The 19,627-nt window shown below is 38.9% G+C and overlaps 3 protein-coding genes across 3 annotated transcripts; all 3 read left to right on the forward strand.

The window, feature by feature from the left end:
- Window positions 1-887: 887 nt before the first annotated feature.
- Window positions 888-5,682, forward strand: otud6b (OTU deubiquitinase 6B). The gene is made up of 8 exons (XM_047384570.1): window positions 888-1,161; window positions 2,155-2,303; window positions 2,656-2,754; window positions 2,993-3,193; window positions 4,153-4,273; window positions 4,434-4,495; window positions 4,605-4,711; window positions 5,080-5,682. The coding sequence occupies exons 1-8, from the start codon at window positions 1,098-1,100 to the stop codon at window positions 5,162-5,164; spliced, it is 888 nt and encodes a 295-aa protein (XP_047240526.1). The 5' UTR covers window positions 888-1,097; the 3' UTR covers window positions 5,165-5,682.
- A 4,941-nt stretch (window positions 5,683-10,623) lies between these two features.
- LOC124879393 (T-cell ecto-ADP-ribosyltransferase 1-like) lies at window positions 10,624-11,058 on the forward strand. Its single transcript, XM_047383938.1, is given in 2 exon segments — window positions 10,624-10,714; window positions 10,808-11,058. Coding segments are annotated over 2 exon segments (342 nt in total).
- Window positions 11,059-15,075: 4,017 nt separating this feature from the next.
- On the forward strand, window positions 15,076-18,640 carry lrrc69 (leucine rich repeat containing 69). The gene is made up of 8 exons (XM_047384576.1): window positions 15,076-15,301; window positions 15,386-15,512; window positions 15,587-15,659; window positions 16,523-16,718; window positions 16,865-16,936; window positions 17,025-17,126; window positions 17,211-17,390; window positions 17,979-18,640. Exons 1-8 carry the CDS (start codon window positions 15,107-15,109, stop codon window positions 18,084-18,086), a joined length of 1,053 nt encoding a protein of 350 aa, XP_047240532.1. The 5' UTR covers window positions 15,076-15,106; the 3' UTR covers window positions 18,087-18,640.
- The last annotated feature ends 987 nt before the right edge of the window (window positions 18,641-19,627 follow it).

Consider the following 19,627-nt stretch of genomic DNA (forward strand, 5'->3'; position numbering starts at 1 on the left):
TACAGCCAGGGACACATTTTATCTGAGAAAAATTACTATTGTACAACCGTATTATATTGTTAAAATATAGGCTTTATACAGTTTTTTAGACATACAAACTGCTGTTTAATTTTTCATCTATAATGCATTTGTTGTTTTTTAGGCAAAATATTCTGCTTATCTGTTTTTAAAGAGCTCAGCGCCGATATTATTAATTTAAGACATAAAATGTGCATAACTGAAAGGATGGGCGAGCAAAAATCTAAATTGCACCTTAAGTCACTTTACTTCTAACAGCCTGTCACAAAAAAACAGCAGTGTTACAAGAAACATCACTGTACATAGTGCCATTCAAGGTAAAAATCTACAAAAAGCCTTAAACAAATTTCTTCCATTAAAATTGCATCACAATTTATACAAGTTATCTTTTTGTATTTATATACAATTTAATAATGATGATGACAGTTATAACAACAAAATATTTCTTCTTCTTCTTCTATTATTATTAGTATTATTGCTATATTATTATTAAACAGATCCATTAAAAAGACAAATTAAAAGTATGTATGGCTCTATATTTCCAGAACCACATGTTTACTCTTAAATAAATAAAAAATAATCTTTTTTTTAAAGCATGCATTCCTATCTTATGGTATTGAAATCGTTTCTGAATGTTTATGCAGCCAATACATGAAAACATTTAACGTGAAGCTCTTTTTTTTTTAAAGAAAAAACGATGAAAATATTAGTTGCAAGTCTGCAACGTGCTTTTAAGGACCCATTCATCAAACATCTTTATGGGATATGAATTAAATGTCACATCTGGTTGTTTGAGGCTGAATGCGCAGTACATGATACAGCCAACAGATGGCGGTTTAACTACACTTTTTGTTTTTGCCAAACAGAAGAAGAATTCTGACGCCCATCTTCATAATAGCTTCCGTAGGGCCCATTGTACCATGTTTTATTCGTCATTGGCTGGCTACTTTTTAAACCTTTTGACTGTAATGGGTTTTATATCATAAGAAGGACATTTTAATTTGTGCGGTGGGGTTCTTACATTTAATGAAACCCTACTGAACCAGCTGAACAGCAGCGGAAACCTTCTTAAGACAGGCATGGAGGAGACACCAGAGGAGCTACTGATTAAGCAGCACCGTAAAGAGAAGAAAGACCTGCAGGGTATTAACACTCACCTGCTGTTATCTTGCTGCATCAACGATCTGATAATGCGGTGTATCTGGGTTTGCGTTTTCTGTGATTTAGAACACTAAAAAGTGTAGTTTGTTTTTAATTTGTATCCAACTAACGTCTCACAGTAGAAAACAACAGACACACGTAGCTTCCACCTGAAAAGAAGCATGTTCTGAACAGGCTTAGTTCTTTTTAACGTACAGTGGCGTTCAAAGGCTTTACGCATCTATTTCAAAATGTCAGGTTTGGATAAAGGATTTCCGATTTTTCTTCCATATTCTGTCTCCTGTACAAATTTTAACTTGGCAAATTCAGAGTGCGATCGTTTACAAAAGGATAGAAGCGGATAAAAAGACCGAAAACCACAAAATGACATAAAATATGTCCCAAACTGAATAAAGAGCAGCAAACAAAAATACTCCCACGAGGATATGAAAGTAATCAATAAAGCTATATAAATAACTAGATAGACAATTGCAAGGAGACAAGACTGCGACAAAAAACACAGGAGAGACAAAAGCCTGCAGTTGGTTGCTAAATGTCATGAAAGCACACAATCAAGCCGACCAATAGAAGGCATAAAAAATAACCTAATAACTCAGAAAACATTGAGCCTGAGGTAAAACTAGTGAAGACACAGAAAGATACAAGAGAAAATGGGAATCTAGAGGCTCAAAACAATTCCGAAGGGAGTCAAAATACATCAAGATAAGTAGACAGTATAGTATAATGGTGTTTTCTTCATTGCTATCTATACTCTGGTCTCAAAAAATTAGATTTTTACCCGTTTCTATTCACTGATCGCCAGCTTTGTATCGCTGCAATCTCCATCTGGATGCTTCTTTCTGATTTTTGTTAGCCACTCCTATAAATATTTTATGTTACTTGGTGCAACTTGTATGTCATAAAGTGATATATAAATAAAATTGACATAATTTATATTTAGTTTAAACTCCTAACAACTGTGTGCTTCATTTTCAGCCAAGATCCAGGGTATGAAAAATGCTGTTCCCAAAAACGATAAGAAAAGGAGGAAACAGCTGACGGAGGAGGTTGCGAAATTAGAGTCAGATCTTAGTCGGAAGCATGAGGAGGAACTCAAGCAGCTGAAATCTGCAGATGAAGAAAAGGTGACTGCTTTTATTCACAATAACTGGCTTATCAAAAACTGTTGAAATGTGCTCTGAATATTGTAATATATCTCGGACATGACTTTTTTAAAAATATTCTCTTTCTTATAGAAATAATCAGTAAATTTCCTTTTACAACTTCTAAATGTGAGGTCTTAACATAATATTTGAACACACAAAAAATAAAGTAATTCAGGTTATAGTGTCACACTGAAATATAAACACACCTGTTGTTTTGGAGGACAAATACTCATCACTTGCATCGTTTCTGTGAAACAGAGGACACTAATAAAATGTACCAGTGACCGACCTCAATAAAATCACGTTTGCTACCCTTCTTCACTCTTACTAGGTGGAGGAGGTGGTGAACGGAGTGGAGACCCTAAAGGTGGAAGGTGGAGAACAAGAAGAAGCCAAACAGGCACGAGTAACTAAAGCACAGAAGAGAAGGGTGAGACGCATTTTATAATGCTTTCAACTATTACTGTGTTATAACCGACATATGACTGGTATACAGGGATGTTTACACTATATGCAAATCAATTTTGCAACCCAATGTACTAAACTCCAATTCATCTTTAATTTGAAAAACACTTAAGCTCTCACTACCTTGAATACTTATTTATTTCTTATGTTTGAACTATAGCTGGCAATAAATCCATTGTTATTAAATGAACAATACTCTCCAGGACAAGAAGGCTGCACAGGAGAAGGAGAGGGAGAGCAGGATAGCAGAGGCAGAGGTGCAGAACCTGCAGGGCGTGAGGCACCAGGAGGGCCTAAAGCTGGCTCAGAAACTTGCCCAGCAACACCTTCAGATAAAGGAGATTTCATCTGATGGACACTGCATGTACCGCGCCATTGAAGACCAACTAGCACAGCGATTAAAGGTGGCTTATTTTACTAGAGCATTGTAATCTTTTTGAAAATCTGCAACCCTAATTCCAATGAAGTCTAAAATGTAAATAAAAACAGAATACAATGATTTGCAAATTCTGTTCAACTTATATGCAATTGAATACACCACAAAGACAAGATAGTTAATGTTCAAATTGATAAACTGTATTGTTTTTCTTGCCAGCATCTGTGATGGTATGGGGTTGTGTTAGTGCCCATGGCATGGGTAACTTGCACATCTGTGAGGGCACCATTAATACTGAAAGGTACATACAAGTTTTGGAGGAACATCTGCTGCCATCCAAGCAATGTCTTTTCTAGGGTAGTTCCTGCTTTTTTCAGCAAGACAATCCCATCTACGTCTCTGCATGTGTTGCAACAGCGTGGCTTCGTAGTAAAAGAGTGTGGGTAGTAGACTGGCCTGTCTGCAGTCCAGACTGGTCTCCCATTGAAAATGTGTGGCGCATTATGAAGAACAACGGAGACCCTGGACTGTTGAGCCACTGAAGTTGTTCATCAAGCAAGAATAGGAAAGAATTCCACCAACAAAGCTTCAGCAATTAGTCCTCAGCTCCTAAACGTTTATTGAGTGTTGTTAAAAGGAAAGGTGATGAAACACAGTGGTAAACATGCCCCTGTCCCAGCTTTTTAGGAACGTGTTGCCAGCTTCAAATTTAGAATAAGTGAATATTTAAAAACAAATAAACAATAAAGCTGATCATTTTGAACATTAAAAATCTTGTCTTTGTAGTATATCCAATTGCATTTAGGTTGAACAGGATTTGCAAATCATTGTAATCTTTTTTTTGTTAAGTTTTATACAATGTTCCGACTTCATTGTAAGTGGGGTTGTAAACAGAAATGCGATAAATGAAACTTTTTTTTTTTTTTACGTGTTTTAATAGAAAAATGGATTTGCTCAGAGCACATATTCTTCTGTGTTCTCTCTTAGCTTGGGTCAAACATGAGTGTGAAGCAGCTCCGGTCCCGCACTGCTGAGCACATGAGAAACAATGCTGACGACTTCCTGCCTTTTCTCACCAACCCCGACACAGGGGACATGTTCACAACAGGTAAAACTGACTTTGTTTTGGGTTTACATGAACTAACTGGCATAGCAACAGGTAAACAACTGAGTTGATGTTTTACAATATGTTACTGAATTGTGAATAAACATGACACAGTGTGCATGTGTGTGCGTGCGCACATATGTTTATTTGTATTTGTTTGCAGTTGAGTTTGAAAAATACTGCAATGACGTGGAGCACACAGCAGCTTGGGGTGGACAGTTGGAAGTGAGTTGCTTTCTCTGCAACGTTATCTGTCAATTATTAGGAATATATATGTATTTACTGAAGTTTTTTTTCCTTTTTTCAGTAATTATTATGTTACTTTGGTTCACAGCTTAGAGCTTTGACTAAGGTGCTAAATTTGCCAATAGAAGTGATCCAGGCTGACTCCCCAACAATCAGGATTGGAGAGGAATATGATGGTGAACACCTCACTCTTGTGTAAGATCATTGCTTTATACTTTTATAAGGGAAACGTTAAATTGGAGATGTCAGTGTGGTCAGAAATGCTTCATGTATATTTAAAACAGTGCGACTGGATTTGAATCCGTTGTTGGTAAGGCCTTCATTAAAGGTCTCAAGTCTTTTCAATGTAATCTTTTTATGCAAAACTAGTCTTTATGATAATGTTTAGCTATAGTGATATTCCAACAGTGTGCTTTTGTTGTTGCCATTGGATGATTCACCTGGATGTAAATGTGAAAAACTGATAGCATAATGATTATCTAATAGTCTGTTAAGCATGTGAAGGCAATAAAGCTATACAACTGATCTTTTCAGTCAAAGAATATATTTTGTTTTGTTTACAGATATATGCGTCATGCCTATGGTCTAGGAGAGCACTACAACAGTGTGGAGCGGCTAAAGGATCCGACCACTGTTGAAGACAACTGAGATACAGTCTCACCTCTGTGACAGAAATAAATGTCTTTATTGAAGAGAGAGCAAAACAAAATGCCTCTTACATAAAGTTGGCATTATTGCATGTCTATATGGAGGTTGTACATGTGGAGTACAACCTCCATAAGACATAGATTTAAAAAACATTTTCTTTTTTTTTTAAACTAAAAGTTTAAAAGGTAAAAAACTAAAAATCATAGATTTTTCTTTCACAGTTTAAAAAAGAGAGAAGGAAGCACTAAATTACGGTCCAATTTCTCAATTATTAGATACAGAATCACTGTGTTCTTAAAAAGCAGCAAAGAAAGAAAACAAAAGAGCTGTTGAGTTTTACATCAAACGCCTTTTGAGCTGTCCTGATGACCCCTATGTTTCCTCTGTTTTATTACTGGGCATAAATCTATGTGAAAAGCGAAGAGTGTGGACAACCTGTTAAATAGTTGTGAATAATAATCAAAACTTGTGAATCACTGGTCTCAGCAAAGAATTTCAATAAATTACTATTAAACAAATACATTTTATTGACTTTTATAATTCCATACATAAGCTCCCACACATATCACACTCACACCTAAGAGCAATTTAACCAATTAACGTAACATGCATGATTTTGGACGGTGGGAAGAAGCTGTAGTACCTTGGAGATGAGCCGTGCATGCACAAGGAGAACATGCAAACTCCATGCAGAAAGGACATCGCCAGGATTTTGTTGCCAGGCACCTGTGGTAATAACTCCACTACAATACAACCTAGTCCTAAATTGCAAAAAATACATTCTTTTATTAAAATCACATAGAGCATAAAAATTAAAACAAGAATCCTGAATTCCAGTGTTCCAAAATGATTTGCTGGTAATGTGCATTCTACCACGCCCTGATCATTTCTTTTTGTTTGTTTTTTGATAAGCGTTGTTGTGGCAGCAGAAGGAATCTATGCAATATCACCCAAAATGATATGGCTTTTTGTGTATCTTTTGTGGAACATCTGATTACAGTCTGAGCCAGTACACAGTATAGTCAACTTTAAAATGTCAGTTCTGTGCACAAGCTACATTTGAATAAAATAGTTTGCTCCACAATGCTCAAAAAGACATGGACAAATAAAGACGTAAAAAAAGAAGACAAGAAAATATGAAAATACATCTCAATATGGGGAATATGGAACGTAAGAACATATTGGAGGTATATGGATGTGAGGACTGCACAGAATGTAACAGGTTAAGGTAATTTAAAAATGTCAAATATGGGGGGGGGGGGGGCGGTGGCTCAGGCGCCCGCTCTGTCCATCTCAGTCATTGTGTCCTTGGGCAAGATACTTCACTGCCTTGCCTGCTGATTGTGGTCAGAAGGCTCGGTGGCGCCGAGTGTATGGCAGCCTCACTTCTGTCAGTCTGCCCCAGGGCAGCTGTAGCTATAATGTAGCCCACCACTCTCAGTATGTGAATGTATGAATGGTTGTACTGTAAAACATTTTAGAGTCCTCTGAGCTGTTAAGGCACTATATAGTGCAGGTAATTTACCATTTTATGGTGTGCATTTTGGTTATAAAACAAAAACTAGTACACTAGGTGACAAAAGTTAGAGCTATCCATGAGTTGTGGATAAGAATTCAAGTAATCAGCATAATGTATACTATTAATACTATCAGTATCTATATTCCTTGGCTACATTTGTAGAGAATGGATACACACTTAAATGGTGGCTCACTAAATGTAGCAATTGACAAGGCTACCTAATTATATTTATATAAAATCTCAGATTTTAACCCAGTTGACCCAGGTTTACTTAATCTGACTAGATTAGTTCGGATGGTGCCGTTCTGTTAGTGGGACATCCTATCATCCCATCGATCCTGTCTCTGTTCTTCTGACTCAACACTAGCACACACTCAATCACCCCATCATGATGTCTTCAGGTAAAGAGCACAAAAAGAGTATGTTTGTAGCACATTACAATGCCTTACATTTCAGAAAAAAAGGGTTCCAAAACAAAGCCTACATAAGAATATCATCGCCTGGAAGTAGCATCTATTTTAAGTATTAAACATGGACGAAGAGCAGAATGAGATTAGTCACCCCAAAAGTACTATTTGTCATGTTTTACATGCATCTAAACATATTAATTATTAAAGCGTAGTTTAAAAGTTGCAAAGTTATAAACATTGCATTTGGATGCAGTTTAATTCAACTCAAAACTACTTAAATAATCCCAAAGAAAATATAAATGTGCTAATAATTCAAACAATCCACGTTTTTTCAAGTTATTGCAGTTTGTTATGGCTGTGGCCAGGAAGGATCTCTTGAGTGATCTGTACTGAAATTTATTTGAAGAAGCCTGACTGAAAAACCCTACTGTTGTATTGATGTTCTGGGTTGTCCATTATGTTCATTTAATGAAACATCTTTATTTGCAGATGCATTAACAATTACAGGATCATATTGCAAAGAAGGAATAATGATGATCTTCAATGACGACAATCGAATATTGCATGATCATCATCTACAGGATGAAAGGTTTTTCTAGCTCATCTTAATGTCATGGTCAAGATATCTCTTATGATACTCTGTCTTAAACAGTGTTCATCCAGAACAAGCTTTTGGGATTTAAACAGCTGCTAGCAATGATCCGTGTGCACAGAATCTGGTTTCATTTCTCAGCACTCTAAATTTAACTCAGGTTTTGAATTAATAGATATTATTTGCATTTATGGAGTTTGCATGTTCTCCCCATGCATGCGTGGGTTCTCACCAGGTACTCTGGCTTCCTCCCACAGTCCAAAGACATGCCTGTTAGGTTAATTGGTAACTCTAAATTGCCCTTAGGTTTATGAATGAGTGTGTGCATGGTTGTTTGTGTGTTGCCCTGCGATGGACTGGCGATCTGTCCAGGGTGTACCCTGCCTCTCGCCCATAGACTGCTGGAGATAGGCACCAGCTCCCCCGTGACCCACTATGGAATAAGCGGTAGAAAATGACTGACTTTATTTGCATTTAGTTAAAGTTTGAAAACATCAGAAGCTACCTCTGGCAGGAGGCTTAGAGATATTAAGTTATTTGCATGCTATGTTTGATAACTATAATTGAAGCCGATAAAGTTAAAATGACACTGCCTAATTCGTTACATATTCTGAGTCTCAGCATGTGAGTATATAACTCTGTCTAATGATTGTACTCCTTTATGAGAGAACCTGATTTAACTTTGTAAAGACATCTTATTTCTTGATTGCAGAAATTATTACTGAGATGAGTTACAATACCTTGACTTTATATTTTTTAACCAAATTTAAAACAGACACATGTATATCTTTATTTGATAACATGGCATCACTAAAAGTGGGGTTTTCTACTGCATAGAAGGAAAACATGGAGCTCTTGATTTCTCTTTGCTGGATGCTGTCTGTGGAATCAATGATGGTGAGAGCGAAATTTTATATCTTTGTTAATGAACGTTGATCAGGGTCCGTATTTATCAAACTTCTTAGAAATACTCTTTCTGTTATTAATGGACTTAAGTGTAAAAGCTGTCCTTAAAAGTTAGTTATCAAGCATCGGCGTCTCACTTAAAGCGTAGTGCAAGACCAAATCTTAAGTGTCAGTCTCAGACCTGATGTATGACATGTTGCTGATCAGATGATGTATTTAGAAAACCCCAGGCCAGGACCAATCACTGAATTGGTTTTCTTAACCTCTTAAACCCAAAGAGGTTTTGTGAAGTTTGAGTTTTAAATAATGTACAAATCTAACAGAATTTACCTGAGAATTAACATACTTTATCTAAACAATCATCATGTTAATTATGTTTTTCAAATGGGAATTATAACTCTGGCCATCCTTTGCTGCTGGTAGAGTAAAACCTGGGTGGATTGCAACAAAATGTATTTTTTGGAATCTGTGAGCTATCTGTCTACAGCAGACATACTGGTTGTGAGTGTAGACGCTGTGTGGTGAGCAGCTGAGACCGAGTTTTGCGGTTACGTCATTTTGTGGAGTTTGTTTATTTTCTGATTCAACTGCCTTTAGTTTTAACTGTTTTTGGTGTTTGTAGAAATGGTTTATATCAGCTTATAGACAAGATTCTACTATTTCTGTGGATACCACATATGTTTATGTTTAACTGATGGAACTTGCATTAAACAAGGTAGAAGAAAACAAAAGTTAAATTCTGCCCCGAGTACTGGGGGTTGGGCTTAGAATGTTCTCAGAGAAAAGCAAGAATAAATTGTGAAAATCTAAGTTAAGTTCACATTCAACACAATAACAATTTATTTATTTTATTTTTTCGTATGAAGAATGTCTGAAATAATCCAATATAGCCATGTAGTAAATTAAGACAAGCAGATTCCTATTTGTTCTGATCATTTCTTGGTGACAAAACAGGTGGTGGTTGACTGAGTTGTGTATATACACCCTAAATCTGATGAATGTTATAACTGCATTTGTGGATTCTAAGACGTAACCTAACTGGAAAGAGGATTAACATTTTCAAATAATTTCATCCTTCCTGGAAGGTTTGCTCTGTATTCCCAGTGCTATTACAGTTGTCTAGTGGCAGCTCGTAACCACTTGAGAAACATCTGGAGCTGTCTTAAATAACCAGGAGAGTGGGAATGCTTCTTAGCCTTAAGAATTTTGATAACTTGCATTTACACTTAAGTCTGAAAGTAGGAGTACATTTCTGAATTTCTGAACACTTAACACTAATATTCAACTTTGAGAAGTTTGATAAATATGGGCCCAGTTTTTTTTTTCTAAATGTGTTATTTCAAACTTCAAGTCAAACACTAATTGAGAAAATGAATTATTTTAGCTTATTTTTTGTGGTCATGTATGGGCATTTTGTATGGCATCTTGATAAAATGTGATTCCTATCTTTTCTTTAAATTACAGATTTAGTATATTTGCTCACATTTTATCTCCTTGCCATTTTTGTGTGTCATGCTGTTATTTTCTTTGTTTAATTGCTTAAGTTTGATTTAGCATCAACTTAAAGTTCTTTGGTAAGCTTGCTTGACCAAAAGTATGACAACCACTGATAAATATGGTGTATAAAATGCAAATTAAAATGTAATTGCAAACATGATCGCAATTAAATTAGATTGCCAGTGTTATGGCATTAAAACACCCAAACTACTTAATTTCAATAACCCTTAAATGTCTGTTCAATATATTAAACTACTCAATTCTTGTAAAACAAAAAAATCTAAACTATGTCAGTTAGGGAGTTTTTTTCCTTTTACTTTCATATTCTTAAGCTGCAGATTTATAGATTATTTACATAGGATTTTCAAATTTGACTTGTGATCTGAATCCGTATTCTGACTCACCCAGAGGAACATATTTTTAAGCAGACACAACCCATATTAAACACAAATGTTAAAAGTGTGTCTTTAAAACCCTTTGTTGAAATGTGTCTCTAACTTTGTCAATTTTTTAGGTGACTTTCGCTGACCAGGCTATGGCTGAAGATTCAGTTGATGACATGTATTTTGGCTGTGAGAACAAAATGAAACAAATTCTCGACCAGAGGTTTTCCAAAGAACTACAGAGTCAGAACTGGAATTGTAATCCATTCTCTTTTTGGAAGAAACTCCTGCAATATTTTAAAATTTTTGACTGTCTGACAAATGATCACATTAAAGCCATCTGCGTATACACTGATAATAGTCTGTACAAAGAATTTAATCAACAAGTGAGAGAAAATGGCACAAACTATGGAAAATCATTCCAGTTCCATCATTTACATTTCCTACTGACATAGGCCCTACAGGTCATAAAAAGCTCTGAAGGTTGTCAAACTACCTACAGATGCACCAATGTTAAATTTATTGGCAATGTCAATGACAGAATTCGACTAGGTTCCTTTGCCTCCAGCTCTAAAAAAGTGACCTGAAAGCCGCTGGTTTAGAATGCTAAGTAATTTTTCATGTCTTGTCTTACTGTTTTGTAATCAGAATTTTCAGAATACAGCAGAATAATATACAATGCAAGGTTCTGATGATCTAAAACAGTGTTTTTCAACCCTGGTCCTCAAGGCACACTGCCCTGCATGTTTTAGAGGTAAGTTTGCTTCCTTTTCCTCAAGTAACAGTACAACCCCAATTCCAATGATGGGATGTTGTGTAAAACATAAATATAAACAGGCTACAGTGATTTACAAATCTTGTTCAACCTACAGGGGTTGGACAATGAAACTGAAACACCTGGTTTTAGACCACAATAATTTATTAGTATGGTGTAGGGCCTCCTTTTGCGGCCAATACAGCGTCAATTCATCTTGGGAATGACATATACAAGTCCTGCACAGTGGTCAGAGGGATTTTAAGCCATTCTTCTTGCAGGATAGAGGCCGGGTCACTACGTGATACTGGTGGAGGAAAACGTTTCGTGACTCGCTCCTCCAAAACACCCCAAAGTGGCTCAATAATATTTAGATCTGGTGACTGTGCAGGCCATGGGAGATGTTCAACTTCACTTTCATGCTCATCAAACCAATCTTTCACCAGTCTTGCTGTGTGTATTGGTGCATTGTCATCCTGATACACGGCACCACCTTAAGGATACAATGTTTGAACCATTGGATGCACATGGTCCTCAAGAATGGTTCGGTAGTCCTTGGCAGTGACGCGCCCATGTAGCACAAGTATTGGGCCAAGGGAATGCCATGATATGGCAGCCCAAACCATCACTGATCCACCCCCATGCTTCACTCTGGGCATGCAACAGTCTGGGTGGTACGCTTCTTTGGGGCTTCTCCACACCGTAACTCTCCTGGATGTGGGGAAAACAGTAAAGGTGGACTCATCAGAGAACAATACATGTTTCACATTGTCCACAGCCCAAGATTTGCGCTCCTTGCACCATTGAAACCGACGTTTGGCATTGGCATGAATGACCAAAGGTTTGGTTATAGCAGCCCGGCCGTGTATATTGACCCTGTGGAGCTCCTGACGGACAGTTCTGGTGGAAACAGGAGAGTTGAGGTGCACATTTAATTCTGCTGTGATTTGGGCAGCCGTGGTTTTATGTTTTTTAGATACAATCCGGGTTAGCACCCAAACATCCCTTTCAGACAGCTTCCTCTTGCGTCCACAGTTAATCCTGTTGGATGTGGTTCGTCCTTCTTGGTGGTATGCTGACATTACCCTTGATACTGTGGCTCTTGATACATCACAAAGACTTGCTGTCTTGGTCACAGATGTGCCAGCAAGACGTGCACCAACAATTTGTCCTCTTTTGAACTCTGGTATGTCACCCATAATGTTGTGTGCATTTCAATATTTTTTTTGCAAAACTGTGCTCTTACCCTGCTAATTGAACCTTCACACTCTGCTCTTACTGGTGCAATGTGCAATCAATGAAGACTGGCTACCAGGCTGGTCCAATTTAGCCATGAAACCTCCCACACTAAAATGACAGGTGTTTCAGTTTCATTGTCCAACCCCTGTATATGTAATTGAATGCACTACAAAGGCAAGATATTTAATGTTCAAATGGTTAAACTTTATTGTTTTTTGCAAATATTCAATCATTTTGAATGTTATGCTTGGAACATGATCCTAAAAAGCTGGGACAGGGGCATGTTTATCACTGTGTTTCAGCACCTTTCCTTTTAACAACACTTAATAAAAGTTTGGGAGCTGAGGACTAATTGTTGAAGCTTGTAGGTAGAATTCTTTCCCATTCTTGCTTGATGAACAACTTTAGTTGTTCAACAGTCCAGGTTCTCCATCGTGTTTAGCGCTTCATAATGCGCCACAGATTTTAAATGGGAAACAGGTCTGGACGGCAGGCAGGCCAGTCTAGTACATGCACTCTTTTACTAGGAAGGCACGCTGTTGTAAAACATGCAGAATGTGGCTTGGTATTGTCTTGCTGAAATAAGAGGGAAGTCCCTGAAAAAGACATTGCTTGGATGGCAGCATATGTTGCTCCAAAACCTGTTTGTACCTTTCAGCATTCTGGGTATTGTTGATTTATGGCCTCTGTTTTACATGGTAGAGTTTAACTTGCACTTCTAATGGCATTTATGTGGAGCATGTGATCTGTACGTGATCGTATTTATATGTGGAGTCTCTTAATAGGCTCGTGTGGGCTGGGCAACAAAGGTGCACGACACTTAAATAAAACAAACAAACAATCAATCAATCAATCAATCAATCAATCAATCAATCGACTGCAGAAAAGAAAAGTGGAGTTTCAGATATGTATAATATACACTGCTCAAAAAAATAATGGGAACACTTAAACAACACAATATAACTCCAAGTAAATCAAACTTCTGTGAAATCAAACTGTCCACTTAGGAAGCAACACTGATTGACAATCAATTTCACATCCTGTTGTTCAAATGAAATAGACAACAGGGGGAAATCTTTGGCGATTAGCAACACACTCAATAAAGGAGTGGTTCTGCAGGTGGGGACCACAGACCACTTCACAGTACCTATGCTTTCTGGCTGATTTTTTGGTCACTTTTGAATGTTGGTGTTGCTTTCACACTCGTGGTAGCATGAGACGGACTCTACAACCCACACAAGTGGCTCAGGTAGTGCAGCTCATCCAGGATGGCACATCAATGCGAGCTGTGGCAAGAAGGTTTGCTGTGTCTGTCAGCGTAGTGTCCAGAGCCTGGAGGCGCTACCAAGAGACAGGCCAGTACACCAGGAGACGTGGAGGAAGCCGTAGGAGGGCAACAACCCAGCAGCAGGACCGCTACCTCCGTCTTTGTGCGAGGAGGAACAGGAGGAGCACTGCCAGAGCCCTGCAAAATGACCTCCAGCAGGCCACAAATGTGCATGTGTCTGCACAAATGGTTAGAAACCGACTCCATGAGGATGGTATGAGGGGCAGACGTCCACAAATGGGTGTTGTGCTCACAGCCCAACACCGTGCAGGACGCTTGGCATTTGCCAAAGAACACCAGGATTGGAAAATTCGGCATTGGCGCCCTGTGCTCTTCACAGATGAAAGCAGGTTCACACTGAGCACATGTGACAGACGTGACACAGTCTGGAGACACCGTGGAGAGTGATCTGCTGCCTGCAACATCCTTCAGCATGACCGGTTTGACAGTGGGTCAGTAATGGTGTGGGGTGGCATTTCTTTGGAGGGCTGCATGGCCCTCCATGAGCTCTCCAGAGGTAGCCTGACTGCCATTAGGTACCGAGATGAGATCCTCAGACCCTTTGTGAGACCATATGTTGGTGCTGTTGGCCCTGGGTTCCTCCTAATGCAGGACAATGCTAGACCTCATGTGGTTGGAGTGTGTCAGAAGTTCCTGGAAGATGAAGACATTGAAGCTATGGACTGGCCCGCCCGTTCCCCAGACCTGAATCCAATTGAGCACATCTGGGACATCATGTCTCGCTCCATCCACCAACGTCACGTTGCACCACAGACTGTCCAGGAGTTGACGGATGCTTTAGTCCAGGTCTGGGAGGAGATCCCTCAGGAGACCATCCACCATCTCATCAGGAGCATGCCCAGGTGTTGTAGGGAGGTCATACAGGCAGGTGGAGGCCACACACAATACTGAGCCTCATTTTGACTTGTTTTAAGGAAATTACATCAAAGTTGGATCAGCCTGTAGTGTGTTTTTCCACTTTAATTTTGTGTGTGACTCCAAATCCAGGCCTCCATTGGTTAATAAATTTGATTTCCATTGATGATTTTTGTGTGATTTTGTTATCAGCACATTCAACTTTGTACAGAACAAAGTATTCAATGAGAATATTTCATTCATTCAGATCTAGGATGTGTTATTTGAGTGTTCCCTTTATTCTTCTGAGCAATAGAGAGAGAGAGGTAAGGAAACCGAAAACTTGCTATATCGAACTTTGACCACTAGAGGTCGCACTATTTTAAAGCCAAAGCTTCACTCAGCTATATGTCACCATGGAAACTCAACCAGCCTGACGTCAATATGTGTGCTAAGGAGAATGGCTTATAGATCTTTAACAATCAGAGGAGCCAAGGCCAGAGCTTTAAATGGCAAAAGAACCTCTTTAAATCTGAATTCGAAGAAACTAAACAGTGTTCCTGAGTTTGTCTCCAGATTCCCAAACCTCTCAGCCCTTCTGTTGTGCAACAACTCCATCACTGTCCTTCCAACCCAACTCCAGTCTCTACAACAAGTAGGTCTTTACTGTAAGCCTTTAATCTGCATAAAAAATCATAAAGATTTCAATTAAACATGCTATTTCTGTATTATCTGCAAGCTGGTAGAGCTGAATTTGGGAAATAATGCCTTGAAAGAGGTTCCTGTAGTTCTCAGCCGACTGGAGTCACTGAGAAAACTGTACCTCTACAGCAACAACATTGATGTTGTGCCACCTGATGTGATAGGTAGGTCTGTACTGTTTGGGGAAAGTATCACTGATTGTAAATCAACTCAGTCACTGTGTCATTATGTTTCAAAGGTTGCTTAAGAAACCTTGTTGTCCTCAATCTCAACCACAACAACATTCAAAGGTTACCACCAGAGATCGGAAGGTAAATAAATCTCCCCACACTGGCTAAAATTGGTCGTTTTTTCTTTACTTGTAGTGTTCTACACATTTATCTGCATATGTGTAAAAAGCCTTTCAACGAATGTCTTTTCTTAGTGTAGAATCATCTCTCAGTAAACAACATGGAAAAATTCAACCTTTGATCTGAGTACAGTTAGTACTTTCACCCCTCTGCTGTTATTACTTTATACAATCCTACTTTTACCAATGGAGCAGCCCTTGTTCTTCTTTAACATTTTAAGAGGTTGGGGCACACGGAGATTGCCTCTCTTGATTGCCTGATTCTCTTTTATGCTCTCTTCTCTTCAGCTCACTCCACAGGTTTTAAAAAGGATTTAGGTCTGGTTACTGGGATGGCCATGGAATAAAGTTGGTTTTGGCTCTGGTGAATCACTTCTTAGTTGATTTGGACATACAGTATGTCTTGGTTGGTTAAATGATGAAAGCCCAAAACATGAACATTTCTCAGTTTTCTGACTGACGCAACCAGATTTTTTTATAAATAAATAATTTTCCCCCTTTAACCACCTCACTATAAGTCATGGAAGATAAAACTGATTTTATCCGGTTGTTTTAAAAGGTTTCTTGTTTTCCCTACTGATTAAATGTACTCAGATTTAAAGTTTGAATTTGCAATAATTTTCAGTGTGAGATTATGCAATCTGAAATAGGAGAGGAAATTATTTCAAGGCATTAAACACATTTATCAGCAGCCACTGATATTATGTTAGTGCTCAAAAGCTACTTAAATGATACATTTATTTTGTCATCAGTGTAGTGAGATGAGAATATGAGAAATAATGTCTTTCTATGTCAGAGACTATGAAAATCTGTTTATTCACACAGGTTGAGGAAGCTTCAACACCTCAGTGTGTTGGACAACAAGCTGGAGGAGCTTCCTGATGAAATTGGTTATCTTACAGAACTTTCTGAGATCAACCTTACCTTCAACGAGCTGTCATGGCTACCTCAGCAGCTGTACCAATGCAGAGAGCTCAAAACGCTGCATGCAGCCAGAAACAGGCTGACAAGTCTGCCAGAGGTAGGTGTGCAACTAATTATTTTGTCAAAGCATGCATAATTCATCACAGCTTGTAACTTGTAACAGCTGGAGCTACCAAATTGAACTCTGCCTCCTTTTAAAAGTACATGGTGACAAAAACTTTACCCCTCTGGCATCTCCTGCAGGGAATAACGGCTCTTTCTAAACTTCGAGTTCTGGATGTGGCTGGGAACATGTTGTCCATGTTTCCTGTTGGGGTACATTGTACAGTTATATCCACAATAATAAAGTGTCATTGAAAAATCCAAAAATGTCATCACATATGTGTATATTGGTGATGTTTAGTTCCACCTGCTGCCCCTAAATGAACTGTACTGTGAGGGGAACGGACTGATTCAGTGTAAGCCAGTGCCACTGCTGCATAACACTGAGATCCTTTCACTAAAGGTCAAGTTATTTTTCATATATTCTCATTATTTGCTCCTCAAACTGTTGTTTTGGTATAACTGTGACTCAGGTGTGTCTCTATAGGAGCTGGTTGGCAGGTTTGTTTTGCTAGAAGACAGAAAGAAGTTCTCTCTGATCCACCTGATACTTCCACTCTACCCAGACCTGAGGAACCTGTTGGCCAGCAGCAGCTGTTGTTCAGTTTGCCAGGGTCCTTTCCTCACAACGTGGCTGGAGTGCGTGCATTTTATAAGCCTGAAGAAGGTCAGAATGCTCCTTTATAAAACATATTAAGTATCTTCTTGTATGTTATGTGATGTGATGAAAACCACAACAATGGCAGATTATTTATCCTCTTTGTTCTTCACCAAACATTTAACCTAAAATATACATTTTTGAATGCCTGTAAAAATTGGCAGAGGACCAAGCACATTAGACAAAGATCTGATTTTAAATTCTTGATTAATTAGTTATTGAGTAAAATGTTAAACTTGTTCAACAGAAGCTTTGTCTCTATAAATCAGCCCTACAGGAAGAGGAATTTCAGTTTATAATTTAATGATAACCAGCTTCAGCTGTGTAGATGTTTGTGGGTTTCTATCTTCAGACTCATCTTCGATTTTGAGTTAAATCATTCTTTGGGCTGTTGCACATGTCTTCCGAATTTAACATCGGATCTATATTATTTATATTTTACAATTTGTAAAACGTCCTTTAGATTGTCTGTATCTTTTTATTTTTAAAAAGTGAGACTCATACTGATCTACAATTTTATGAAATCAGACACCATCAAGCACACTGTAAAGGTGAAAGTATTTGATGCAATAGTAAAATGTTGTTTGTCTGTTTTAGGACATGAACATGAGGAGTTTGCTCACTGTTCCAGTTCGGGCTCTTCTGTGTTCATACAGCTGCTTCAGATCAGATGGACGCTCCTACTATGGTGTTGCAACAAAATAAATAGAAGCGTTAAAGGGTGCTTGACTCTGTGGCCACTAGGTGGCAGCAAATGAGCATTGTATTTTTTTTAACACTCCCCAGTTTCATTGGCAGATCTGAGTTTAAACAGAAAGTTTTTGTGTCTGTGTCACCTATAGTTTTCATACAACTCAGATCAAGCAGACAAACATTAGAGTTAATAGATGAAGGAGGGTTTGTCCTGTAACCGGTGGGTTGCCGGTTCAAACCCCCACTCTGTCTGCCTCAGTCTTTGTGTCCTTGGGCAAGACACTTCACCCGCCTTGCCTGCTGATGGTGGTCAAATGGCTCAGTGGCACCAGTTGTATGCGTCACTAGCAGCTGTGGCTACAATGTAGCTCACCACTGACAGTGTGTGAATCTGTGTTTGAATGGGTGGATGACTGATTGTAGTGTAAAGCGCTTTGGGGTCTCTGGGGACTTGATAAAGCGATATACAAGTACGAGCCATTTACCATTTATACATGTATGCAGCTTATTTACTGGACATGGGTTGATTTTTTTTCTCTGCTCGAAATATAAGCCCCTTGTTCAGAGGCAACCTGTAATAAAGAGGACTGTGAGAAAATGGTCACAGGAAGCTGAAGAAGCTCTGCAAGGTTGCTTTGAGGCTACAGACTGGGCCACATGAAGAGGACAACAATGCCATGACTGACTGTGTAACCGACTATATAAACTTCTGTGTGGATAACATCATCCCCACCAGAACCGTGAGATGCTTCCCCAATAACAAACCTTGGATCACCAGTGACCTGAGGGACCTGCTTAACAAGAAAAAAGAGCCTTCAGAGAGGGAGACAGATAATTATTAAGGAGTTTACAGAAGCAACTTAAAGTCAAGATAAGAGACAGCAAGGAGGTGTACAAGAAGAAGATGTGTGGACAGGAATGAAAAAGATCACAGGCTTCAGGCAGAGGGATGATCAGACCAATGAAGGTCTGGACAGAACCAATGAACTGAACACATTCTTCAATAGGTTCAGTTCAGAAACAAGCTTCGCATCCTCCTCTCCTGCTCACAGCCAAACAGACATTCCATCTTCCTTTGACCCACAGGACCCACAGCTGTCCAGTAACACCTCAAATGTTTTATCTTCCACCTCAGCCCTAGACCCTTCTGCTTCTACATGTTTGCCTTCAACCATATCAGAAGATGCTGATGCTTCCTTTGCTTCCCCCTTCCACCTGTGTGTCTCAAGAAGTCAAGTGAAGATGCAACTGGAGAGACTGAATCGGAATAAGGCCGCAGGTCCAGATCATGTCAGCCCTAGAGTTCTGAAAGCCTGTGCAGAGCAGCTCTGTGGGATTCTGCAGCACCTCTTCAACCTTAGCCTGGCCCAGAAGAAGGTTCCGGTGTTGTGGAAGACCTCCTGTCTTGTTCCGGTACCAAAGAAAACTCACCCATCAGTCCTCAATGACTATAGACCTGTTGCCCTGACATCTCACATCATGAAGGTCCTAGAGAGACTCCTGTTTGCCCACCTGAGTAAGCAAACAGTAAACCATCAGGACCCCCTTCAGTT

This window comes from Girardinichthys multiradiatus, chromosome 13 (assembly GCF_021462225.1).
Source record: "Girardinichthys multiradiatus isolate DD_20200921_A chromosome 13, DD_fGirMul_XY1, whole genome shotgun sequence".
NCBI classification, from domain to species: domain Eukaryota; kingdom Metazoa; phylum Chordata; class Actinopteri; order Cyprinodontiformes; family Goodeidae; genus Girardinichthys; species Girardinichthys multiradiatus.

Coding starts and splice junctions, on each gene's coding strand:
- lrrc69 (XM_047384576.1), top strand. CDS start 15,107: ATGGCTTATAGATCTTTAACAATCAGAGGAGCCAAGGCCAGAGCTTTA. Junction 17,127..17,210: donor CTGAGATCCTTTCACTAAAG/GTCAAGTTATTT, acceptor GTGTCTCTATAG/GAGCTGGTTGGCAGGTTTGT. Junction 17,391..17,978: donor ATTTTATAAGCCTGAAGAAG/GTCAGAATGCTC, acceptor TGTCTGTTTTAG/GACATGAACATGAGGAGTTT.
- otud6b (XM_047384570.1), top strand. CDS start 1,098: ATGGAGGAGACACCAGAGGAGCTACTGATTAAGCAGCACCGTAAAGAG. Junction 2,304..2,655: donor AATCTGCAGATGAAGAAAAG/GTGACTGCTTTT, acceptor CACTCTTACTAG/GTGGAGGAGGTGGTGAACGG. Junction 2,755..2,992: donor CTAAAGCACAGAAGAGAAGG/GTGAGACGCATT, acceptor AATACTCTCCAG/GACAAGAAGGCTGCACAGGA.